The sequence below is a fragment of the Vidua chalybeata genome, chromosome 21 (assembly GCF_026979565.1).
Source record: "Vidua chalybeata isolate OUT-0048 chromosome 21, bVidCha1 merged haplotype, whole genome shotgun sequence".
Classification (NCBI taxonomy): Eukaryota; Metazoa; Chordata; class Aves; order Passeriformes; family Viduidae; genus Vidua; species Vidua chalybeata.
This window is the reverse complement of record NC_071550.1, coordinates 7,731,614-7,758,458: the sequence shown is the minus strand read 5'-3', so window position 1 is coordinate 7,758,458 and position 26,845 is coordinate 7,731,614. Positions and strand designations below refer to the sequence as shown.

General features: G+C 50.3%; 1 protein-coding gene across 1 annotated transcript in view; it reads right to left on the bottom strand.

Moving 5' to 3' along the window:
• ASTN2 (astrotactin 2) overlaps positions 1-26,845 on the bottom strand; it is a 320,575-nt gene that overhangs the window by 206,981 nt on the left and 86,749 nt on the right. Inside the window, exons 4-5 of the mRNA XM_053961860.1 lie at positions 16,935-17,084; positions 8,674-8,781 (exon numbers count right to left, since the gene is read on the bottom strand). Coding sequence (XP_053817835.1) covers positions 8,674-8,781; positions 16,935-17,084 — 258 coding nt within the window. The remainder of the gene's footprint in view (positions 1-8,673; positions 8,782-16,934; positions 17,085-26,845) is intronic.

Below are 26,845 nucleotides of genomic sequence, written 5' to 3'. Positions count from 1 at the left end.
TGGGATGGGATGGGATGGGATGGGATGGGATGGGATGGGATGGGAAATTGGGATGGGATGGGAAATTGGGATGGGATGGGGATGGCAGATTCTCCTTCCAGTCAGACACAGCTCTCCTGCACCATGACCCCACCATGCCTTCACACAGTACCCAGCCCCTTCCTTCTAAAGGAGAGGGATGTGGATGCAATGAGCCCCCCAGGCAGGGGGTGAGAGCACAAGCAGGTGTTCCATCGCACACCATCTACACCACACCTGGTGCTTCATCTTGAGGCATCTTCTCCACTGCAGTCCTGGACAAATCCCAATGAAGGTGCCCACAGCTCCAGCCTAGATCTGGGTCAGAGCTTGGGCACTGAGCAGTCTCCAGCCTCATCCCAGAGTCAGCAGGATGTGTATCTGCCCTGAAGTGGCAGCTCTGCTTGCCCTGTGTTGGGGGACACCCCTGAGGAGACCCTCCAAGGACGCAAAGGGTGCACAGAGGAAGGGATGGGGGAAAGGAGGAGGAAAGGCAGCCACGTTGTGCAGCAGAAGGGTGAGATCAGTCGCTTCTGGATTTATAGAGGATTAGATCTTGCTGAGCACATGCTGAATCAGATTAATACTATTAACATTTATGAATTATCCCCTAGCAATTAGCCGAGACGTCCTCCAGCACAGCACAGGGAGCTGCAGAAAAGGCAGCGCTGGGCTGTGGGTCAGGAGGGGAGGATGCCAAGGGGTGGCTTGGGCACTGTGGGGAGGTTGGGGTTGTGCTGCTGGAGCCCATAGCAAGGTCAAGCGCTCATTGACTGAGCTCCCAGTGAGCTCTTGTGCTCCTCCAGCAGCCTGAGCCTCGGCTCTTCAGGTGCTCCTGGAGTTATAAAGCCTTATGTACTGAATAAATGTATTTGTTTCCTAATTATACAGCTGTTGGTGGTGCTCCCCCTTTGCTCTAAGGCACTGTGCTGCAGCTGGCAGGGAGACCTCGCCAGCAAATTCCAACCAAGAGGAGGAAGGGGGCAAAGGCAAAGCCTTGAAGGCTGGGCAAGGAATGAGCAGCTGAGGAGAGGGGGAAATACAGATGACCAAAGTGGCACAGGCTGAGATGCTGATCCACCAGCCCCATCAGCACCAGGGTCACCACGGGCAGATTCTCCTGCCCACACATCTTAGACCTTCTGGCACGGCAAAGGAGGGAAGATTTTGTGCAAACTCAATTTGCTCTCCTGGCACTGTTATATTTTTTTGCATTTCTCTGGGCAGGGACAATTAAAATCAATGAAGTCAGTTTTGCTTTCATGTTCTCAGTGCTGAATTGGTTGAGATAAAATCACATTAAAGAAACAGCTACATATTTAAAGCTAGATATTGCCTGCACTGGAATTTTCTTTCATGAAAATCAATGAAAGCACTTCTCCTGGAATTAAGGCCTGATCTTTTTTTGTTTTACTCTCCAAATGAGTCCCAATTTTACAATATACAAGCACAAAGGCAAATCTGAGTAGAAAGCTTCATTTTAAGGAGAAGGGAAAGCAATTTTCAATACAGTGTAGCAAAAACATTATTCCTACAGGAGAAAGGGGAAAAAAAAGTAATCATTATCTATGAAATAGTTTGTGTTGAGTCACAGCCCAGGGAGGATTGTGCTCAGCAAGTGAAGGGCTGGTCAGACAGGTGAATTGATTTTAGAAACCAGGAGGAGAGCAGTGATGGAGGCCAGGGTGGCAGGGAGGGCTCAGGACCTGGCAGGAGATGTTCCAGGGGCTGGTGGCAAGAGATGTCTCAAGGACTCAAGTTGCTCATCATGGCTGGACCTTCACCACACTGCCCCACTGTCCCACTGTCACCTTGCAGACTGAGCTGGGATCAGGGAATGGGGCTGCAGTCTCAAAAAAAAAAAAAAAAGAAAAAAAGTCCCAAACCATCTTTTGCCTCCATCCATTATTTCTGGAATAGATGCAAACTGACAGAACAGGATGAGAGTACAAATCTCTGCTCTACAACAGCTCCCCAGGGCTGGGGCACATCCCTCCGTGCCTCAGTTTCCCCCACAGCCAAGCATCACACAGGAACAAATGTGACATCCACCACCCTCTGCTCCCTTTCCTGCTGCAGCCAGGAGACAAATCCATTGTGCCACAGGAATCCACAAGGAAAAGCATCTTCATTTTCCGAGCGGCACCAGCCCTTGCCCTCCTCCCGCCCGCATCCCGCTCCGTGTTTACGTTCGGCTTCCTGGGAAACAAGAGGCTCGTTACCATGCGGAGGGCGACAGCAGAGCGATTAGTGAAATTTGTTACCCACATGCTCTGAACAAAATTAAATTAAAAGTGCTGCTTTGCTGTCAAGATAAGGGCCAAGCCGGAGAGATAATTTTTCACTCTCAAACACTCAATTACTCGCTGAGGCTGTATCAGATACAACCGGAAAATAAATAAATAACTAGGAAGACCCGCACTGCCTCCAGGAACAGATGTAAAAGCCTTTATCTCCAGCGCAGTCCAGGGAAGTTAAAGTGCCTGCGGCCACCGCAGCTCCACCAGCGTTTACCTGCAGCCCCTGGTGCTGCCCAGCTCCAGCTTCCAGCAGCAGCCCCGCTCCCAGCAGCTCAGGACCCCTGGCACGGGCAGGAGCGTGAGTGCACCCCCACACCTACAGCCACCAGCCATGAAGGGAGCAAAGAGGCAGCTGGAGCAACCCCAGCCCAGCTTCCCTGCACAGCCGGCGTCCAGCAGGGATGGAGAGGGACTTGGAATGGGTTTTATGGGCTGTTGCAGTGCTCATTGCTCTGCAGGCAAAATAAGCCATCATGAAAAAGCACCACATTTGTTCACTAGCTGGAAAAGCAGCATCCATGATGGAGAGCAGAGAATGGCTGGGAATGAGCAGCACGCCCCACTGTCACACTGCCCTGGACATCACAGTGTGAGCATGGCTGTGGTGCCAGGGTGCAGCCTGCAGGGAGGGAGGGACCTTGGTGCTCTGGGGAATAAAGTCAAGATTTGTATCACGAAGGCAACTCATTCCTGAGATTTGGGGATCTGCAGGCCACATGGGAGCTGCGGTGTCCCCTCTGGGGTGCTCTTACCTGGCCTCACAAAGAGCAGCACAGCTCCATGTGCCATGAACCAGCTGGGTGTGCACCACCCAGGCTGACCTGTCTGTCTGTCCCTGCAGGGAGCAGCTTCCCTGTGTGTCCCTTCCTGAGGAATCCTAACCTGTCCGTGCCATGGGCTGACCACACAAGGAGGGGATGGACACAGGGCTGCCAGGAAGGGAGAAGCATCCCCAAGGACAGACAGACAGCACCAGACAGACAGACCCAATCTGTCATTCCTTCCTTCATGCTCCTGGAAGTAGCCCAAATTGACATGTTTGCTTTATCACCTTTTGTCTCCCACTTGGTTGCCAACAGCATCTCCCCCAGTTTGAAGGCGAGTCAAGCCTAAGGCAGAGCAAGGAGGCAATTCCCTGAGGAGTATGGAAGAGTGGAGTGATGTCCTGCCTGCAGCATTGACTCAGCTCCAGCGAGGCCAGAGGCACCAGCAAAGAGAGCAGTACCCAAATTTCATTCTGCACCTCGTTTAGTTCCCCATGAAATAATAAGTGCCTGCTGCCTCTGGAGATGGGAGAGGATCAAAGCGAAGCTTCCTCATATGTAGTAGTCTCCGAATACCTAATATTCCCTTATAAAAGGCCTTGTTTTAAACACCAAATACAGAGGCAGATCAAAGCTCAGCTTCTCGTTTCTCTAACAGCCCTCAGAAGGCTCCGCCAGCCAGCCCAGCACACACGCACACGGGGCTGACACCAATCCAAGGTACATAATTGAACTCTGCTAATTTGTCAAAACCATCACCGCGTGCTACAGAAACAGCCAGGTGCCTTGTTCACAGAGACCTCAGCTGAGGAGCATCCCAAAGCCATGCCCTCCCTTCCCTGGGGTGCTGGGGAGCTGGAACAAGAGCTGTGCAGGAAAACAGAGGGGGATGTTTTCCCCCTTCTTCTTTCAACAGGAGATGCCAGGAGGGTGAAGCAATCCCAGACCCAAGCGTGGGGGAGCAGGCTCAGGGTGGTGCAGCTCAAGCTCAAGCAGATACCAGAGACAGCTTGAGGAGCAGCAGCCAGCTGAGGACACTCCATGAGACACCCCAGGTGGGTGGACACTGTGCTGGGTGCCCTCCAGCACACCTCAACCAGCACAGGAACAAAAGCATCCCTTTGCCTTTGCACGCCACGCTTTGTGTCTGGGTTTCCAGCAGCTCTGTACCTGATCTCTGCTTGCTGGGCAGTGACATCAGCCCCAGACTCAGGGCTCTGGCAGCAGCTGTGGGGACCTCCTGGCAGGTCCCAGGGGCTCAGACACAGGGGCTCCCAGCAGGTCACAGAGGCTCAGACTAGAGTGCAGGGAAGGACAGAGAGTCTGTGGGTCTCCAAGACAAATGGGCTTGGGATAGCTCAGCCCCTCACAGGGTCTCCATACAACATCATCACTTTCCCTGCCTCAGTTTCCCTCAACCCAGGAAGCTGAACAGCATCTGCTGCACATTTCTGTGCTACAGAACAGCTGATCTGTGGCCTGAGAAAGCAGAGGGAGGTACAGGAACCTTGCCTCCAGCAAGGAGGGACTCATTATACTCACGGAATCCTCAATGAGATGGGCAGGGAGCTGATACAGCCTTGGAGTATCTGCTGCTTCCCCCACACCTTTCACTATTTGATTCCATCATCAGGCAGGTGCTGCATGTGACCAGGGGAACTCGAGGCTGCACAGTCAGACCTGAAGCTGAATCTATTTTGCTGGGCACAAGGCAAACCCCACCCCAGAGCAGGAGGGATGGAGCAGGAGTGGAGTTTGTGCACAGGGCTCTGCCTCCTTGCTTTAGGGGGATTTTTGCTACTAATATTTTCCTCTGGAACTCAGAGTGGAACCTGACTGAACACATCCCACCCTGAAGCATCAAAGCTTTGATATCACCCTGCTGGCCAGCGGGGGATGTGGATTCACATCCTTACAACACTGTCAGGTTCTCTCTCACAGCGACTTTAGTGCTGGTGGAAGTTGTGATGACCGACAGCCCTGGAGACAAGAGCCATCTGTGCACCACAACCAGAATGCAAAGAAGGTCCCACAGTTCCTGGTACTCCCAGGGGAATGGGAATGGGAAAGGGAAGCCAGCCCCCACAGCAAGCAGAGCCTTGCAGTGCACAAACCTGTTGCAAATAGGTTGCAAGAAAATCTGATTTCTGGAAATCCTCGAGGAGTCAGTGTTGAGAGTCAGCAAGAAGGACCAAACCAGCCATCCCTGGCCCCAGCTGAGGGTCACTTCAGCCTCTGAGCACAGAGCTGTGCACAGCCTGACAGCCTCTCTCAGGACTTCTTTCACTTGGAAAAGCAATCTGAATTCCAGCTCCCTTGAGACTGCATGCTATTAGAGCAGAGCTCACCCTGATCTGTCAAAGAGAGATGGAGAGTGGGGAGCTGGTGTGGGCACAGGCAGGGGACTGTGGTGAAGAGAAGGGGTGTCTCACTGAGGATTTGGGTGTGAACAGAGCACTTTTTGGCATAAGCCAACAGTGCCTCTCCCAGCTCAAATCCCAGAGATGGGGCTGAGCCCAACAGCAAAGACCAAGACTTCAGGGGAAGATCTCCTCTGCTTTATTCCTTACACTCTTCTCCCCTGTAATTTCTCTGGAGCCTTTCCTAAGGCATGGTAACACCAGTGTAAGGGCATCCCACAGCCCTAGAGGCTGGGAAGGTGAGTGGTGCAGCATGCTGTGACCACAGAAGGTGCTGCCTCTTACATCTCCATGTATTCCTGCACTGAAAACCAGGTACCAGTGGGTCTGCTGCTCCTGAGCTACCAGAACAAACTCTCCCTTACTGAATATTGTCCTGTGGGAATGTCTCTCTAATCTGCCTTGCCAAAGCACTAGAGAACCTGCTGTCCTCCTTCTCCAGGAGACACAGGAGGCCACTTAACCAAGCTCAAATAAAAGCAAACCTGCAGACCTCCTAAGTGGAAACTTCCCGTCGCATCATCTGGGATCAATGCCTTGACAGTGCAAGTAATTAGGCTCAATCCTACAAAATCTTATCCGAGGAGAGAAACCCCAAGGAATCCCTCTCCTTGGACCTGATAACTATCCAAAGGCACCTGCAACGACACGCAAGCCTGGCGAAATCGATAGGGGAACATCATTGTAAGAATTAACTGTATCTGACGATGCATCCTTCTCTATTAGAGTTACAATCCCGTCCAATTATGGATCTTGGCTGAACTTGTAATTATGAGTTCGGTACTACGACTTCCTACTATGCTATTGCTTTGCTTCCATGAGGGAGAGCAGAGTCAATGAAAGGATAATGGAAAATTCCTTTCAAGGATGCAGCGATGGCCAAATTTATCTAGACAGGAGGGGAAGTACAATGGGGACTTTATGCAAGACAATTCCCTCAGTTAGCCCCCAGTGAACACGAACAAACCAAGTTCTCACAGCATTGCTCAAACACTAAGGCAGATCTAACAGGCAGCCCTGTGCGACAGCGCGAGGCAGCTCTGCCTCCTGAATTCCCTTCAAACTCAGCCATCAAAGCTGCCCAGGTGAACAACAGCTTATTCACAGGGAAAGAAAGGAATTCTTCCCATTCATCTGTTCCTTTATATTTGCCCTACAAGGAAGCTAAAATCAACATCCAAAAACCAACATAGACGTCAATAAAAATATCTTTGTACCCGACATCCAGTATGAGCCTTTTTCAAGAGACTTACACAGCAGTCGACCTCAAGGGGAATGGCATCAAGGCAGCCTTGCAAAGATTTATCTGCCTCTCATTAAAACACAGTTTTCCATACCTTCCCTGTGCCCTATCACCCCTTTCCCTAGTGGAAGCTGAAAAAACCCCAAACTTCAGTGACTTTTCCAAAGTACCCAAGCCTATCACAGCCTGCCCAGTATTCCTGAATAAAAAACTACTCCAGCACCTGGGAAATTTGATCCCTGAATTAGCAGTGTTTTAGGATACTTTCTTTTGTCCCTGTTTGCAACATAACCACTTCCCTCCTCCTGTCACACAGGCACAAAAATGATCCGAGGAGTGGAACATCTTTCCCATGAGGAAAAGCTGAGAGAGTTGGGATTGTTCAGCCTGGAGAAGAGAAGGCTTAGGGTACCTGAAGGGAGCTGGAGATGGACTCTGGAGAAGGAGTTGGAATGACAGGACAAGGGCAAATGGCTTCAAACTGACAGAGGGCAGAGTTAGAAGAAAGTTTAGGCTCAGGCTTATTGGGAAAAAAAATCTTGACTATGAGGGTGGGGACGCCCTAGCACAAGTTGCACAGAGCAGCTGTGGCTGCACCTGGATCCCTGGAAGTGTCCAAGGCCAGGTTAGACGGGGCTTGGAGCAGCCTGGGATAGTGGAAGATGTCCTTGGCTATGGCAGGGGATGAAACAAGGTGATTTTAAGGTCCCTTTCAACCCAAACCATTCTGGGATTCTGATTTTATAATTTTCCCCTGAACACAGTTGTGTTTGTATCACAACAGGTAAGGAATTCATTAATCCTCTCATCCTTTTCATCAGAAGCTCATTTTAAACATGGTGATGATTTCTCTTGCTTCTAAAACACATGGAAAAGAATAATTAAAAAAAAAAAAAAATAGAAACAACCCCAAACACATAAAATTGCAGGCCCAACCTTTGAACAAGAACAACTGCAGCACACCCCTGTGCATGCATGAGCTTATTCCCGTGTGCAACCATCAAGCTGATCAGAGGTGTTGAAGCAATTTCACATTCAAATAAACACACTGGAAGCGTTTATGGGAATGGCTCATCATGGAAACAAATGGGGCCGCGTGCTGCTGCGGTGGGCACCGGCATCTATCTGGCTGCCGCGCTCTGCCGAGGCCCGGCTCCCTGCACAAAACAAATGGAGGGAGCAGACCCACTGTGCGATTTTTAAATTGCTTCCCAACGGAGTTATTTCCCGACAGTGATTTTTCAAACCCGGTAGCAGCAGCAGCAGCAAAACTCGTCCTCTCCTCCACCAAAAGGCTCGGGCTGAGAGTCCCGGACAAAACCGATCCGGTGTGATGTGACGAGAGGAAATGCGGACACTGATTTCAAACTCCAGATGATATTTCAGTTTCTTGGCTCCTCTAACTCACAAAAGAGCCTAAAAGGACTTGGGTCTACAAATACCTGCCCCAACCCTCGTTTTGAATTTGTTCTTTTTAATTGCCTTTGTGCCAAGAGGAAGGCTGGGAAATTTTCATCCAATTAATGTTTTGCATGGGAAATAAAGGGCAGAAAACAGGAGTTTGGAGCAAGGAATTGCCAGGGAAACCATCCCTGACAGCTGCACTGGTGCCAGGACAAGGACAGACACAACCACTCCCCACTGGTGCAGCTTTGGGGAAGTGCCAGGGAGTGTGGAGGGTAACTGATATTAGAAACCACCAAAGAAACCCAGAACCTCAGCAACATCACTGTGGAATGGGATTTATGGCTCCTGCACGGTGCTGCTTCACACAAACAGCACATCTTGGGATGTGCTTGCCACCACAGACTGGTGTGGCTGTCCTTTAGACTCGGGAAGTATCAGACACCATCACCCATGGGCCAGTCAAGGTGCTCAAGCGTTTCTTTTCCCTGACACCAGTGTGCAGTCACAGCGTCCTTTTGTACCTTTGCTTCGCCTCCGGCTCCGATACTGCTCCGTGTAGAAGGTGAGCTGCGTTTCATCGTCTGCCTCTGAGCCAGAGTTGCCTTTGGCACGTCCAAACCCAATCCCACCTGCAGGCAATAGAGAGGAAAAAATCAGCCCTGGCAGCTGGGATGCTCAGGAGCAGGTGGAGCCGGGAGCTCCTCAGCAGAGCTGAGGATTTGGCCAGCAACCCCCACTCCTTGCTAAGGTCCTTTGCTTGGGTTCTGATTGCAGTAGTGATCAGGAACTTTTACCAGTCATGATTTCATCAAAAATCAAAGCCCCACAGTGCCTATAGTGATGTGATTATAAGCAGACACTTTCTACCCTCAGCAATAAAAACACAAATGTATTTCAAGGGACTTACAAAGAAAACCCCTGAGTGTGGCAGCTGCTCTCCCCAAGGACACCTGCATGGTGAAATGCAGTGAATTTTAGCAAACCCAGCAAGGACAAATGGTACAGGGGGAATACAGCCCTTGGGGAGCACCTAAGACCCCCCTGAGGGTCCTTCCTGCTCCTCAGCACCCAGTTTGGCCCATCTGCTCCCCCAGTTTGCTGTGACAGCAGCAGTCAGGACTGACAAGAGCAGGGCTGGCCCATGGTTCACCCGGCCTGCTCCTCTCCAGGTATGGCGTGGGATGCAGCAGGAGCCCAGCTGGCTTCATCCTCAGACCCACCAAGAAGCAATGGATGCTTAAAAAGCACCACAGACTCTAATTGGCAGAAGTTCTTCAATCTTTGCAGAGCTTAAAGCAAAGAGGCCTCTGGGGGTTGACAGTGGCCCTTTAAACTGCCATTAAAATATTTTACTGTTTTTAAAAAATCTTTTATTCTAGGCAGCAGCACAATTTCCCCATTTCTTGGCAGGAGAACAGAAAATGAGCTGTGCCTTCTGCCCTCTGAAATCCTTAATCACGGCGATGAGAGGTGGCTGGCAGGAACCAGAGAGACATCAGGAGCTCGGCACGTGGCTCCTGCCCTGGCCATGCCCTGAGCTGGCCGAGCAGTGCCCTCCAGGGCAGTCTTAGCAGCAGGGCAGGAAGGGGCTCTGCCGGCTCCTTTCCTCCTGGAAGCAGCAGGAAGGGTCAGTGCTTGCACACGGCAGCATTTAGTGCTTGGCAGGGGCTGGGGGGGTTTAAAGATCCCAAACCATGACCCATCATCAACCCCTCTTCAGCCACAAACACCACAAAAACCATCCACTGCCATGATACACCCGCACCAAGGGGTTTGAAAGGCACACAGAGTGGTAAGACCTAAGGCTTATTTGCATGAGTGAGGAAAATCTTAATTAACCTGGGCTTCTAATGCAGGTCTTTGGGCAACCAGCCAGGGCTGCAGCCCTGCTGCAAATCCCCTTTTCACTGAGCAGTGAGAATCCCCCCACTGCTGAGAGCTCAGCACAGCCATTGCCCCAGCCTGGCAGAGGGACCTGGATGCTGCCTGTGCAGGTAGGACATGCACATCCCTCTGTCACCTTCCCATGCACCAGAGCTGGCCCCTTTTGCACAGGCAGATGGCTGGGGTGGACAGAGGCAGCGACGTGGTGCTCTCTGTGCTGTCACACTCCTCGAGGTGACCAGGCACACGCAGCAGCTGCTCTGCCAGCCACCGGCCCAGCCCCCTCCGGCCACTCTGCGTCTGTGTGCCGGCTGCGTCTCCGTGATGGATGGAGCTGACATGTTAAATTACTCAGGCTGGATGTCTTCAGAGAGCTGGTGACAGCGATATTGCATTTTCTGATTACCCAGCACTGAGCAGGATGTATAAATACAGGAGTTGTGAGACCCGGCGCAGGTCCCCAGCCCGCAGCAGAAACGTCTCCTCTGACCCAACACGCAGTGCCGGAGGTCAGCCTGGCAACACGAGCCTGGGGCACACACACGCCTGCCAGGGATGTGCTTTTACACCTCCGTGCCATCAAGGATGCTGGACCACATCTTGGTGGTGGTTTTGAGGATCTCAGAGCCCAGTTGTGGCAACCTGGAGAACACAGGGACACTAATCCTCAAGTACTCCTGCCATGAACATGATTTCATGTTTAACTGGCCCCAAAATCTGACCAAATTAGCCCAATGAGACATTTACAACTGGGGCAATACCTCCTCTTCTAGGTCCATTACCAGCCTTGGTCCCAGGCTGCTCACCAGGGCATGGGGCTGAGGATGTTCATGGTGGGACCAAGGATGCTCACGGCAGAGAGCACCCACGAGCAATTACTGATGAACAAGGACAGCATCGAGGTAAAGCCAAGCAGTTCTGCCTGGTCAGCATTCCCTTTCCTTCAAAAACAGGGAGAAAACCACCCAGTATCAGAAAAGTAAAAGATCCTAATCACTGCAATTGGTTACAAACTGGAATAAGATGCTTAAAAGACAGAGAACAGGAAAATGGCAATTTTGAAGTGCTGGGTATCAGTAATGCACTGGCATCTCTCTCCAGCAACTCTCACAGGGACATACACCCTCTTTACACCCAGTTTACTCCTGCTTTGAGACTGGAGAAAAAACAAAGCTCCCCTTCCTCACCCAACCCCTCATCTCCTGCCCAGCTTGTTCAGCAGGCAGTGGGGCAGGAGGCAGATGGGGAAGGGAAGCTCAAGGAAGATGCTCTTGTTTCTAATCCTGTTTGCAGATTTACAAGCTTGTTAATCCCTTCAAATAGATCTCAGCTCAAGCAGGCGCCAGGGCAGGGCACTTGTTCTGAGTGCAGCATTAATTTAGTGGGGAGCAAGGCGGGGTGCCAAGGCAAGCACCTCGTTATGGTGTAATTAAAGACAGTTACGTTAATGCAGAGTGGGGATAAGGAAATAAAATTCAGGAACCAGAGTTACCCCCAATGACTTTTCGTTAGCCAAAGCCACGTGTATATTTTTAAAAGTGAGATTTTTGTCTTTAAAGAAGAAATAAAGAACACACATGACATTTTTAATCCTTTCCCTGAAGCCAGGAGGTCATAGAACATCTCAGGGAAATAGCTATAGATGTAAAAGGAATCAAAACTGAGTTAAAATAAAGAAATAAGTAACCGTAGCTGTTTGGATAACTCCTATCTGAGGCCGAGCTGACCTCAGCTACTTAATCCTGCAAAGTTGGATGTTATAATAGAAGTGGAAGCTCAGTTTTTTCCCCAGCGGTGCCATCTTGGGTGACATCTTTGTGATCTCCCTGCCCTGCAGCCACTATCAATGGAAGAAGAATTCTCTGCATCCTTTTCCTCCAGAAAAAGGGCAAATCCCTGTACATACCACAGAATTCAAGACCCACAACTTCCCTCATCAACCAAGTTGGGTTCACCTCATTCTATGCTCACTCACCCCATGCAACATTGCCTTCTGGGGTTCAACAAGGCCCTCTGTTCTCAGGCTTCCCAGTAAAAACAGGGTGAGGAATGCCCTCCCCAGCACAGCAGCAAAGTCCATGCACTAAGAGCTGGCAGGGCAATGCAATTAGCTACATGGAAAATTTCAGTTTAATTAATTTAACCCTGAAAAGAGCACCAGAAAATTGAAAAAAAAAACAAACAAACAAACAAACAAAAAACCAAAAACCCAAGTGTGGTTAGACAAAGGTAAATTAGATACAGATTTAAGGAGGAAAACAAAAATACACAAACATTTTCTTTTGAAACTTACCCAGTCAACCCCAAAACCATAAAAGTATAAAGGAAAAAAAACACTTTAAAACAAAGCACCCTGTGGCAGGGGTATGTACACACACACTGGCTTCACATACAGCTGAGGAGAACTCTTCCTCCTCACCAATCTTCCCTCTTCCTTCTGTCTCTACCCAAAACATCCCACCAGTGCAGGAGGTGCAGCAACCAGGTGACAGTGCCATGGGCTTCCACTGTGAAAAACTGGGATCATGCTGATCCCAGTCAGCAGCCCTTGCACAGCCTGAAGGGTTTTATTTTCACCAAGGACCAACTCAAAGAGCTGGACACGATATTGTGACTCAGGTGAGGTGAAAGCTCCCAGGTAAGCTCCAGAAAAGTCTCACCAGCAAAATGTGGTGCTCTGCAGGCACCACAGGACAGTCAGACAGGGCAAGGTGAAAGCAGAGGTGTCCTGGCAAAAGCAGGGACCGTGGATGAGCCCAGCTGAGCCTCAGCTCTCCTCCCTCAGGGAGCTTTGGCTAACTCAGGGCACAGCCAAGACCTCCAAACCACAAGAAGTGCAGTGCCAGAAGGCAGCACATGCCGATGAAGAGCACATCGTGTCTCAGGAGAAGGACCATTATGGGTTATTTCTTCCCAAATCCAGAGTGTTTTTAAAGCCCTGCCCCAGGAGAGGGCACCAGACCCCCTCTCTGCGCACAGCAGCCACCCCAAGGCCACCTGCCGGCCCCGGGGCTGGGCACACAGCACGGGCCATCAGCCAAACCCACAGCCTCAGCCCCGGCCCTGCTGCCTCTCCCCAGGGCATCGCTTCCCGCTTCTGGGGCAGCCAGGTTGGGATGCTCTGGGGCGGCATTTCAGGATCAATAAACGCTCTGGAATGCAGCATCCCTCCCTCCAGGTCTGCCAGCCCCCAGCAGAGACCTCTTCCTTCCAGCCCACCCCTCCCACCCTCGGCTCTCTCCATCCTCGCTCTCCCTCAATTATTTATAAGCTCTGAATGTGCTTCACTCCACAGAAGTGTTTAGGGAGAAAGGTTGTATGAAAGAGTCATTAGACAAAATAAAGTTATATGGCACTGTAAATAGAGAGGGTGGTGTGGTCTGGTGGTGTTTTTTAAAGTCAATTTACTAGGGAAAACAGCACCTTTCCCAGAGCTGCTGGAAACACTCAGGGCAAATTCAGATTTAATGAGGCGCAATGGGCAGCAGCTTATGCACACTCAGAGCAGGGAAGTAAAGCAAGGCAAAGTTTATCCCAGATTTGTTTCCCTTGGGCTGGGGATCAGGTTTGGATGGTTTATCCCATCCTTCTGAAGGAGTAGCACTCAGAAACCCTTTCAGAGCCTTTCCATAGAGGGGGAAATCCTTCTGCTGTGTGCAGCTCCTGCAGGGAGAGTGCTCCAGCTGTAGGGCTTTGATGAGGTTAAACATTAATTAAATCAAACCACAAGAAAATAATTACACACATGCATCCATCAGGCTGACTTGTCACTACCCAGAAACAAAGTTGGATGCAAACTCCATCAGCGGAACTGTCACGATGCCGTTACGAGGAAATGAATGCATCCCAAATGGACAATTTCATTTAGGGGGAGGAAAAAACAACTCTCATGGATTGCAATGGATTAATGAGGCAAAGGGTTTATGTTTGCAACTGGATGGAAAATGTAAACATCCCGACTTGTGGTATCATCCTTTACCCTGAAGGGCTGTTTGCACTCCAGCCACTTGCCTGCCGGAGGCACAGGTAACCACAGGCTGTAAAAACAAAACCTCCAGCACAAGAAGCCAGGGAATGGGCAGGGAAAGGCATGGATAGCTCAGCAACAGCACCCAGCCACCACCTCTACAAGCAAAACAATATTTAAATTAAGAGGGAAAGAGGATGGATGGGATGGGGCTGTGCAGAGCGAGATCTCAACTGGAGACATTGGGACTACCCGGCTTCTTGGGGATTTCTGAGGACTGAGAGCTTAAAATCTCTTTTTTAGGGTGTGCTGGTGAGGGATCCCTGTGGTTGGGGACACTGGGAGTCAGAGTCCCCTCCTGAAGCCTGTGGGGTTTGCTCTGCCTCAGGTTCCTCATCCCTCACAGACTCTGGGTACAAAGCAATCGCATTTTCTCAAACTGAGGAAACTAGGGGGGAGAGACGGAGAGAGACCAAGGGTGCTTTTGTCACTGACTTTCCCATGGTCACTAATAGGCAGAGGAACCCTAGGGAGGTAGAAAATTGGGTGGGGGTGTCTCCAGAGACTGGGGACAAGCCAGGCTGGCTCAGGGCCACCCTCTGCTCCCACTCAGCCAGAGGCTCTGCCTGCAGCTGGGCACTGTGTCTCCTCCTAAGCTCAGCTGCAGGGTTTAACTGACTTGTTCCATTAGTGACCAAAAAGCCTCTTACCTCCAGTTCTAAAATGAAACAAAAACACACCAAAAAACAAAACAAAACAAACAAACAAACAAACAAAAACAACAACAAAAAAAAAAGAGGCTGGAGCAGGGAAACTTTCCCTGACAGTCCCCATGGACCTCAGAGCACCCACACTAAAATCCAGAGACACGTATTTGAATAACTACTAGAAAACAAACCAAATAATTTAAACCAGTTAAAGAGTCAGAACATTTTCTTTACACTAAATAAATAATTTATGGGCAGAGCTATAATAAAAAAAAAGCCCTCTCCAGGCCTGTATCACAGGAAAACATATCAGGAATAAATGATCACATTTCAGACTCATAAATAAATGAAAAACAAAACTAACACTAAACAGAAAGGAAAGTATTGCCTTCCCAGCTCCCAGAGCTGACACAAAGACCCTCAGTGCACTGGGCAAATCATAGCCAAGGGACCTTCATCCCCATCATCCCTGAAGGGATCTGTTATCTCCTCCTCCTCCAGAGATGGAGAACTGGACCCAAACCCTCAGCACAGCCTTTTGTGTGGTACAGCCTTTAGATCCATGAATGTTGTGCTCCCACTGCCTTTGCAGCTCCTAAAGCCCCCAAGCACAGGGAAAGCAGAAAGAAGAGATGTCCCAGTGATGTGAGTGACAGCCAAAATGAATTTCACCCCTTCATGAAACTAAAGCCTGTCAAGAAACTGTTTCATTGTGTTTTAGCTGGGACAGGCAGCTGACAGGGACTCTGGGCTTGCAGCAGGATCCCTTGGAGGGGACACGATGTGACACAACTCACAGGCACCTCCACCAGCCCACCCAGAGGATGCTGTGTGGGGTTTGTCCCTCTCTCACCCCACCACAGAGGAGCTCTGGTGTCCCCATGCTCAGCAGTGAGGGTGAGGAGGTTCCCACCTTCCTCCCCAGCCAAGCTCCTCTGGCCATGGCTGATGCCTTGGAGTGGCTACCTAGAACAGAGGCTAGACAACATCAAGACAATAAAAGTAGGTATTTATTAAAGGCCTTCAGTAGATAGACCTTGGGCAGTCAAAGCCTCCCAGAGGCTGCACCCAAGCTGGACAATGGTCATGATTTTTTTCAGACAGAAATACGTTTGGTCTATTTGCATATCAGGGGTTAATTCTCCAATTACAGCTTCAGGTAATGAAGTCATTTACTCCCAATATACCCACAATTCCTTTTTGTTTATATTTTTTGTGCTCTGAGATAGAGGATGCCCTTGGTTCTTGTGGAGACTGATGGACATGCCAGCCCTGTCCCTTGGAGAGGTATCCCTTGAATGGGCTAAGTTCTTCTCAAACTCTCACGGACTGAGCAATGCTCCAGGGGCATGGTGAGTTCCCAGCATGCTTTGGAACCCCATGTAGATTTGTTGGGACTGATTGGTTATTCCCCTTTGACCACCCCTGCTTTTGCCCATAAAAAACCCACTTTCTGCCCTGTTCAGGAGGGAGCTGATATCACTGGCATCCTTCACAGGGTGCTGGAATAAAGGCTACCTCTGTGGAACTGCTATTCCGTGCTCCTGTCTCTTTATCCCTGTGTTGGCCAGGGTACACCTCACAAGGCAGAGCTGAAATCACTGCGAGGAGCTGAGCTCTCTGCCCCTTGCTGAGGTTACGTGGCAGCTGAAGGACTGCCTGAGACTCCCAGAAAGTTGTCTCTTGTGGGATCTCTCTCTGGGAAGGTTGAGGCGTCCAGGTCGAGCCATCGGACCCCCAGCTGGCCGCCTCTACAGGTTCTCAGGCTTAACAGGATTGCTTTGTCTGACCAAAATGTGAAGACAGTAAACTAACACTTGTCGCCCTGTTCTTTTGAAAGTTTTAAAGTTCTTTTAAAAGTTCTCTATGCCTTCTGATGTTTACATATTTCTACCAGAGTTTCTCCCACTGTTCATGTAAATAATGATTGTTTTGCATTCTTCTTTGTGGGAGGAGAGAATTGATGGACTGTTGGTTTGACCAGTGTGGTTGGAGAGGTGGCAATTTCACCCTCCAATCCACTGCCACTTTTGGAATTCTATATATTGCGAGGTCAGGAATAAACTTCCTCTCTTTTCCCTCTTTTGCATCTAGCGTGAACGTGTGAGTTATTTCGTGCCGTAGCGCGACAAACATTTCATAGGGAGTTTAGATTTACACACGAATGCAGTACAGGATTTGTAAAATACAAAAGCTCAAATCCTAAGGCACCGTGGCCACGTACCTCGGGGCCGGCTGCGGCGTTTCCGTCTGCCCACGGAGGTGCCGCGCAGCGCGGGCTGCAGCTGCCCGATCTCGATGGGCGTGTTGGTGCGGAAGCTCTCCTTGAACTTCTGCATCAGCGACTCCACCGTCTCCTGCGTCACCTCGGCAGCTGCAACACCAGCAAAGGGGCTGTGGTTACAAAACAGCTGGGCCACCGTGTCCCCACTGCCCAGGAAAACCTTTCCTTGTGTAAGCCAGAGTTCAGTCCTGGGGCAGGAGCTCTGCCAAGAACCTCTGACTTCACCCGCAGGGACCCATCCCGCACGTTTCAGATCTTACCACAGCCACCCATACTAAAAATTGGGAGTTTACAGAAATTGTGTGTTCCACACTGCTTTCCAGCATTTTGGATTATTCCTTGCCTCTCCCCCATGTGCACTTGGAAGTGTCATGCCTTTATCCAGCCTGAAACGTTCAAACAGGGCACTGAGCTGGCTTTGGGTCAGGCTTAACTCTACACCAGAAGCTCAGAATTGTACCCCAACCTTGGCAGTCTTTTAGAGCAGCAAGAACTCCCCAACAGGCAAGTTTGGGATTATTGGGAGGGCTGGGGTGGGAGTCAGGAAAAGAGCAGCTGGTCCAGGAACGCTCTGAGCTGCAGCAGGATTCTTTAGGGTCTCCCAGAGGCTGCACTCACCTGCTGGGATGCAGCACCTGAGGTCAGGAAACAAGTTCCTGCAATGCCCCATGGCATGTGTCACATCATGCTGATATCTGAGCAACTCCTCTCCTTGCTCTCACACATCCTCAACTCAGTAATGCCAAAAAACTTTCCTAGAACTTCTGATGAAGCTCTCCACCTTCACAAAGGGCAGTAACAGGAAATCTTGAAACCACTCACAAAAAGCAAAGATGAAATTTGGGATCAAAAGGCCTGTCCTGCAGGACACAGAGGTCTCCCAGGTTCAACACAGGTTTGGCCTCCGTCAGCTCCTTAAACAAACTCATTAGCAGAATATAACCACTCTCCTATCTCAATCTCCAGAGTCACAAAGTCCCCTCCATGAGCTCCAGAAGCTCCCCCTGCCCTCAGCGTGGCTATGTGGAGATGGCAGGGAGGGATGCCAGGTCCTAGAGCCACCACATATCCCACTTGGAGAAGGGATAAGTGAACAACCTGGAGCTCCCAGCCTGCCAGGAGTTATGATGTATTAGCCCATCACATCTCCTGCATCCAGAGACATCAGATGTGCATGATGCTCCTCAGGCACTCAGAAAGCTCAGGGTGCTGACCTGCTTTGCACCACAGACACCAATTCCCTTCCCAGTGTGGTGCAGGGAATTTAGAGTTGGAACAGAAGCTGGCCATGCAGGATGAGGCATTTGGAATTCTAGACAAGGATTTCACCTAAACATGGAGTCTGCAGCAGACTGTCCAACATCCAGCCATGCTGTGGGGAGCAGAGAGCCCTCAGCACCCAGTGCCACACCAGGAGCAGGTTCCCTTCCTTCTTCCTAAATCCCACATGTAGGCACATGGTGTGTGGTCACTGGCAGTGGGGCTGTGTGTGGCACAGTTTGTGGTCACTGGCAGTGGGGCTGTGTGTCACACACAGTTTGTGGTCACTGGCAGTGGGGCTGTGTGTGTCACACACAGTTTGTGGTCACTGGCAGTGGGGCTGTGTGTCACACACAGTTTGTGGTCACTGGCAGTGGGGCTGTGTGTGTCACACACAGTTTGTGGTCACTGGCAGTGGGGCTGTGTGTCACACACAGTTTGTGGTCACTGGCAGTGGGGCTGTGTGTGTCACACACAGTTTGTGGTCACTGGGATGGGGCTGTGTGTGACACAGTTTGTGGTCACTGGCAGTGGGGCTGTGGCCCAGCCCCATCCCCAGCGGGCCCAGCTGTGAAAAGCAGGTGAGCAGCACTGACAGCAATGAGCCATGGAGTGCCCAGGTGTGCTGAGCAACCACCAAAGGGAGCAGAGGGCACACAGGGGCAATGCATGAGCGTGAGGGGTATAAAAGGCTGGGCTAAAGAACAAGGAGGGTGGGCACTTAAAGCCTTCTGGTGTGGTAAGGTGTTACTGTGTATGGGTTGAAGCTTTCTGAATTTGTATGATGATACTCTGTGTATCACGGCCATCTCAAATGTGGTGTATGCTGTGACACCCACAGGTGGTGAGGTGATGTCCTCAGCCTCCCCAGGGTGCTTTTGTACCCCTCTGGGCTGCAGAGATGGTTCTGAACTCTGTCAGGGCCGTTGGGAGAGGGAGAACCAGAGCAGATCAGGAGGGCTCGGGAGGGGATCCCTCAAGCCAGTGCTGCTGTGCTGGGAGACAGAGGGAGAGCATCCACCCAGGCAACAGAGAAACAGGGATCAAACCCCCTGCCTGAGTTAAGCGGCAGCAGTGGGAACCATTTTGGAAAGCTCCAGAAAGGGAGGGAGCTAAGGGACCAGCTGTGTAATGTCTTTGCATTTTCCAGTGCCAGGCTCTCCCAGGAACCACAGATCAGAGACAGAGCTCCCCAAAGCCCCCAACGTTTGTGGCAGGCACAGCTGAATCCTGCAGTGCCAGATGCCCCAGCAGGCAGCATCACATCAGGAAAAAAATATATCCAGAGCAGGGAAAGGTCTCCAAAGAGCATCCAGTCCCATCCCCACAGCACATATCCCCCCTGAGGTGCCAGGGAAGGATGCTGTGGCAGCACTGGGGTGGCTCAGCCTCCCATTGCCATGTTCACAGGGGGAAGCCTGACCCTGCAGCTCCCTTGCCCAGAAGAGTGTGTGGCAGGGCCTCCCCTGAAGAGATGGAGAGTTACCCAGACCTTGGGGCTGTGTGATACAGGACTTGTGGAGGTGGAGCAGGGGGCTCTGGAGTGGCTTGCACAGCTGAGGCTTATTTACCAAAAGGAGGCCAGCAGGAGAGCACAGAGGGAGGAGGAGGGGACCATGCCTTCAGTGAGGTCACAGCAGCCTCATGGCCCCTGCTTGGCTGATGGAACTGTGGGGACTGTACCCATCTGGCCACCTCGCTGGCACAGCCATCCTGAGGCAGCTGCTCCCACACCTGTCAGAGAGCAAACACCAAGAGGGGGGCAGTGGGGAGAGAAGGGGGTCCCTCACCACCAGCTGTTTGGGATGATGCTACAAATACTGCAGGAACTGGGAGCAAAGGGCTGGTGCAGCTCACTGCTCTGCACAGTGCCAGCACATTGTTGGCTTCTCTGTGTCCCTAAGCTCAGGGGTTTGGAGAAATGGAGAAAGGAAATGGGAAAGGGAAGCAGGAGGGAGGAGAGAAAAGTAAAGAAGGGGAGGTAAAGGAAAAAAAGGAAAAGGAAAGAAAAAAAAATAAAGGCAAAGAAGGGAAAATGAAAAATGAGAAAATACCCTTATTGACACAAACTCAGCAGAGTTTGGCTTGGGTGGATAGCATAGAAAAAACCCTTAGTGACAAATGAAAGATAGCAGAGCTTCAACTGTGTGAGCATGAGGGGTGAAGGATGAAGGGACAGCCCTTCATGCACTGCCAGCAGTGCCAAAAGGGACAGAGAAGAGACCACTGCACCATAACAGAATGAGACAGCACTCGCTGGGGCTGGTCATCACATCCACGAGAGAGACAGGCCACTGCAAACCAAACTGCCCTCTGGGCCTCCCCACAGCAGCTCTTGAAGGTTCCAACTGGTCAGAAAAAGATGGGAAGAAGCCCTACTGTGGGGTAGACAGTGTCTTTAATAACTTGCTTTAAGTACAGGCCAGCACTGAACTGGTCAGGCAGTTGGATTAGCTGATCCTTGTAGATCACCTCCAACTGAACTACTCTATTCCACACAACCCTGCAAGCCCCCCTGGACTGCCTGTGCCAAACACAGGCTCAGCCAGCAGCTCCTGGCACCTCCACAGCTCCCACATGCTGCTCCTCAGCACGACACAGCCACGTCAGCAGTGCCCAGGCATCAGCTCCTCCCAGTGCTGGCCAAACACGACACATTCCAGAGGCATCAGGACTGTCCTCCCCTCGAGCAGAGAGTGCCAAACGCCTTCTCTCCCCTCCCCAGCTTCCAGGATAAATCCACCAGGGCTACTGAGCTCACAGCTTTGTCACCTTCGTGCTGAGAGATTCTCCAGCCTGGCAGAGGTGGTGAGATCCACCCCGAGGTTTGGCACAAGGCCATGATCTCCATCTCCCCCCAGGAGCAGGAGAATCACGAGGCTCTCCAGCCCCCACAAAATCAGTTTCCCTCTCTGGCAGCACTTTAAGGACACAGCTGAAGGTCACTCTACCTTTGCAAAGCACAGCACACATTCCTGACAAACACCTCCCTCCCGTCCACCCCCATATTCTATTTGAAAAGCGATTTGCTCTCCTTATGGCTCCCCTATTCTTTTGCACGTCTCCCACAAAACAATTCCTACCCAGAGCCATTCTCTCCTCCTTCCTTTCTGCTGGCACAAATTGCAGTGGGAAAATATGTTGTTTGGCTTAAAAATTACTACAACAACAACAACAAAAAAAGTAGTCATCAGCTGAACAATATGAGCAATGTTTGGGTAAAAATCCGTTGCAATGGAGATGGGAAGCAGCAGCATTCATTCGAGCACAGCCAGGAGAGCTGCACCCTCCCAGACACGCTGGATGGGTACAGGGGGCTGTTCTTAGAACTCAGAAAAAAGCTCTCAGATTTGCTGAGGTGTTTTAGTCTTCAGACATGGCCTTGAGGACCCCAGTGGAGCAGCTTCTCCCCAAACCAGGCTCAAACCTCGTGGTGCCATTGGGTGGTGGGGAGCTGGACAGTCCTACAGCTTGGGTTTTGCATCTTATTAAAACAAAACTGTGAGGTTTATGGTCTGCAAAGGTGCCAGCTTCCCTGAGCCTCAAAGTCTTTGGTGTCTGGCTTAAAGGTTCTTTTCCTGGAGCCACAACCATCCGTGCTCTTCTCACACAACACCTGCACTCCCACAGCTGCAGGAGGACGACTGGCAAGGCAACAGCACCTTCTATCAGAACTCCCCCCACGAGGTATGGACTAAAACATATTTTTATAAAATACAGGTTTTTATGCGTCTGGTTTTCCCATTTCTCTCTTTGATTTCTGGCTGTCAGAAGGCAAGTTATTGATCCCTCAGTATTAACAGTGGTCACAACACTCCCAGAGTTTCAGGGAGAGCACTAACTCCAGAGCATCTCAAGAGCTGCTCCACAGAGCATTTTGCAACAAGACAAACTCAAACAAGGATTAAATGGAAGAAGTTTGTGTGCAATTAGAAGCCAAGGTCAGTGGGGTTTCTACCTCCTGACCTGCATGGTCACGTGGAGGATGCAGCCCCCTCACCTCAGGCTGGCTCTTCTCAAAGACTCTCCTGCCCTTTCACTGACTACTTCCAGTATTTTTCATATCTGCTTTTTCTAGGCACAGGGCAGGGGACTCTCCTGGGAACCACTGACGTGGGCTCTAAAGGTCTAATACATCATCACGTCCCTAACACACCATGGGAACACCAGAAAAGTGCCAGTGTAATAATGTTATAATTGTTTCCTCCAAATCAACTCCCTGATATTCAGTAAGCTCATTTTGATGTTTCTGGATCAATATTTTAGAAATTTCTGTTCCACAAAGTATTTCAAGAAATTGACTTTCTGATCCTATTTTGGAACAAGCATAAATTTCACAATACTGGAAGTTTTCCACATGGTGGAAACCCTGATTTCTCACCAGCTCTAAATAATGGGTGTTTGTTGCTTTTCGAAGCATGAAATAAGTAACGGTGTTTGTTCTGAGACTGGGATGTGGACTGATTTTCAACAGTGCCACCCTGAAGGTACCGAGCTCCACCAAGCACAGAGCTTTAGTAGCATAAAATTAGGTAATTACACTGATGCTGATGTGATGACAGTGGATTGTACAGATTTGTACAACAGCTTCGCACGTACTCGGAGGAAAACGCATCTGGGGAGCCACATCCTGCCACAGAGCAAGGGCATATGGCAAAGGCAGGAGAAACACTGGGAACTCCACCTCTCTGTGTGTTTCTCCTGCCACCAAACCTCTCCCGAGCAGGACAGCCTGTCCCCTTTGGTCCCCTGATCTCCAGCAGTCCATGTCAAGTGCCACATGCGGCCACTGTGTCCAAGAAACACAGGGAAGATGCTGGTTGCATTCCACAACCAACTCAGGACGTATATATCTGTTTTATTTAAATACATACATATAAATATATCTCCATATATATACTTTTATTTAAATGTATATCTCTATATATGGATATATACAAAAAACATCAAAAAGCAGGGATGAAGGAGGATCTCCAAAAAGTTCTTTTACGAAGTGGGGCTCTCACCCACAGCAACAGAGGGAGAGAGGAACCCAGGAGCATTTTGAAAACAGCCTTTTTCTATGTCGACTTTTTCTTTCTTCTCCCTCCTGGCCCTTTTTGTTGAGTTTTAAAATAGAGACTGTATACATTTTTTTAGCACAGCTATTAATATATAGTTATTAATACATAGCTATTAATACATTAATAGATTATTATATACATTAATAAATCTGTCACTATAAAAATAGATCTTTATACGCAAAAGTCTGATTTCAATTGCAAATTGGAGGGGGAGGGAAGCAGAAGAAGAGATAAAGTTTTATTCAAGATGTCTCCTTTGAAGGAAACTGAACAAATGTACTTTCCTCCTTCATATATTCATGAGATGACTGCTTCCCTACCCCGTTCTCCACCACCCTCAGCTCCGGGCTCGGAGCCAGCACAGCCCTTATCTGGTACGAGGCAGGGGAAAAAAAAAAGTCCTGATAGGATCAGAAGTTTTCAGTAGTTTAACAAATCTGGGAAAAAGTCTCCATTGGGTTCTAATAAAGGTTTAGGAGTGTGGTGGGCAAGGGGATGCTGGGAAAGGCTGGTGTGCAGTGAGGGGGGGGTGGAGAACAGCATGCTGCAGTGGGGACAGGGACCCCAGGGCACCCCAAAACCCATCTGGACATGCACCCACTCTTTGCTTTTCGCCTTTATTGCCAAGCTTTGCCATTTCCCCCATCTGCAGAGAGCAGGAGAGAACATCAGCAGCTCCCACGCTCGCTGCAGCTGGGTGGGCAGGAGCTGGCAGGACCCCCATCCCACTGGGAAGGGACGGGCAGAGCCGGAGCCCACGGCAGCACCCACCCGGCACCGGCTGCCCTGACCCTGCTTCATCCTTTCTCCAGGCACAGCACTCAGTCACTTCCCAGCTAATTGCCTCCACTCATGTGTGCAAACTCACCGTTTACCGGAAAATGTCACGGAATGTTAATTTCATTCGGAATGTGCTTCCATGTTTTTATGATGGGAAATGAATAAGCATTGTATTAATAGCATAATTTCCAACTCCAGCCGCAGCCGTGGCCCCGTGGATGGAGGCTGTGAGTTACTCATCACCCTGCACCTTCCCTTCCTCTCCAGCTCCCTCCTTTCCCTCCCCCCAGCTCCCCCCACTTCTCCTGTTGGTAATTAAGATAATGCAATGTAATTATAAACATATTAGGGAAGATCAAACGCTGAAGAGCGCGGTCCGACAGTCCCGCCTCTGCCTGGAGAGCACCTCCTGAAACATGATGGGGCCCTGCACTCCTGGGGCTGCTCTAGCTGCTCCTTCCCAGGGGCTGTTTCTGGCCCTTAGCTCTTCAACGAGGCAAATACTTTCTAGCACACCCCTTCCCTAGCATGTACAGGGCATTCATTTCTCTATTCCATTTGTCCTGCAAGGAAAAACCTTTGGTGGTAGAGTGCTGCCCCATCTCCCCCCACCCCAGCACTGAGGAGGTCCAGTCCAACAGAGACTCCATTTCCCATTTTTTCAGCTCTAATAAAACCCTTAACTTAGGGTTTTTTATGAGACATCATAACTTTTTTGCTTAGGCAGCGAGCAGAGAGGATGAAGGAAGATGGGCAGACCCTCAGTATCAGCTAATGCTCCTCAAGTTATCAAATAATTGAAAAGTTAAATAAGAACCCTCTGGAGGAAGCTTCCCGATTTGGTGCTAATGGGCACACAGAACAGTCGGGGCTAATGTTGCGTGGAGGAGAGACAGTGGCTCGAGAGCACAGTGCTGACCTCCAGCTCCCTCCCTCCACCACACAGCTCCTGCAGCTCCACAGAGCCAGAGGAGACACTGCCCCATGGAGCCAGCTGGGGCAGGGACTCACTGAGGGCAGAAAAAAGTCCCATCCCTGTCTGTCTGAGAAGCCACTGCTGGGGGACAAACCTGGGGGCAGCAGAACTTTGGCAACTGTCAAGTGAGTGTGAGCAAGTGCCAGCACCCCAAAGGATGGACGTGGGCAGGACAGGGCTCCAGGAACAGCCACAGCTGGCCAATATGGGTGGGAAATGTGGCACAGTGGCCCCTGGCCAGTCTCCACCACTCTGCAACTCCATGCTCAGCAGCATGGTGCAGAATTAACTTTTTAGTTAGAAAATACATTTCTTTTGCCCAGTGGACAAAGTGACATTTTTCACAGTACTGACAATGCTGTGCCATGTGCCAGGATGAATGAGGGAGTGATGCCAACTCAGAGAGGAAGGACAAATTACCAAAGTCTCTCAATGTGGCCAGGAGCTTCAGCTCCAAACGCAGCACCAAGAGGACCAACAACCTCCAGCACTGGGCAGCACACGGGTGGAGGCAGCAGGCAGCAGAGAATGAGCTGAGAGTTGGTTTGCTGGCTCAGGAGAAGACCTGGGAACACCCAGAAAGCCCAGGATATCAAAACCAAACCTATTCCAAGTCCCACAAGTAAAGAAGTGAGGCTGAGCACTGCCACACTCACAGGATCCAGTGGGAGAGTCACAGCAAACGCCATAACTCAGCGGGACCGTCAGAAAGGATTGATTTGAAGCACCTTGTTAATAAGTTTCCTCTCCCACTGGTCCTTCAGGGAGGTCAGTGCCTAATGATAAATGGGGCTGGAAGGTGCCTGCAGACCCAGTATCAGCACAGGTGCCCAGCCTCAATCCATCTTCCTTAGGAGCCGGCTGACAAAACCGTCTCGGTGCCGTAGCCAGGTAAAACACAACCCATGGGAAGAGGACATGCAAACAGAGTGAAAAGGTGGTGCTGCAGCTGCCCTCCCTGCTCCCTTCCCCATAAAACCCAAAGTCTGGGATGGAATGATGGGGGAAATCTCCACATGCTGACTGGTGGAGCCACAATGCCACTAAAAAACCAAGGAGAAAAAGGGCAAAGTGCTGTGGCCTAAGATAAGCCCATCACTCATTCAGGTGACAGGATCCAGAACAGCTTCAGCCCTGAGCCCCACATCCCAAGGGCTGAGTGCTAACCAGCATCTATGCACTTCCAGTAGAAATGGGGAACATTGTGGGATTGTTCTCCTTCATCCCACATCCTCTTCTGATCAGTCTGACTTCAGAAACCAGTGGCAGGTTTTCACTCCAGGCTGATACCATGGAAGCAGCATCCCTGGAAGTGTCCAAGGCCAGGCTGGACAGAGCCTGGAGCAACCTGGTCTAGTGGAAGATGAACCTGCCTGTGGCAGAGGGTTGGAACCAGAAAGTCTTTTAGGTTTCTTTCAACCCAAACCCTTCCAGGATTCTGTGACAGCCCCGGTCAGAGCTGAAGCTCTCCCAGGTCCTCTGCATTGCACACAAGATGCAACCCAGCCAAGAAACTCAGGAGAGGCAAGGACACCTGAGATGCCCCAAGGCAAGTAAACAAGAATCATATTATTTTTTTAGGTCTTCCATCAGGGGAAGAAAAAAAAAAAGAGAAAAAGAGTCATCTTGAAGCTAATCTTGGTCAACAACTGTCCCACAACCCAGCTACACCTTTAAATAATGTAGTGCTTTATCAAACATTCATAGTGATGCACAAAGTGATGAACAATGTGTGCCTGGCATTTATATAAATATAGTTCCTGATGGCTTAT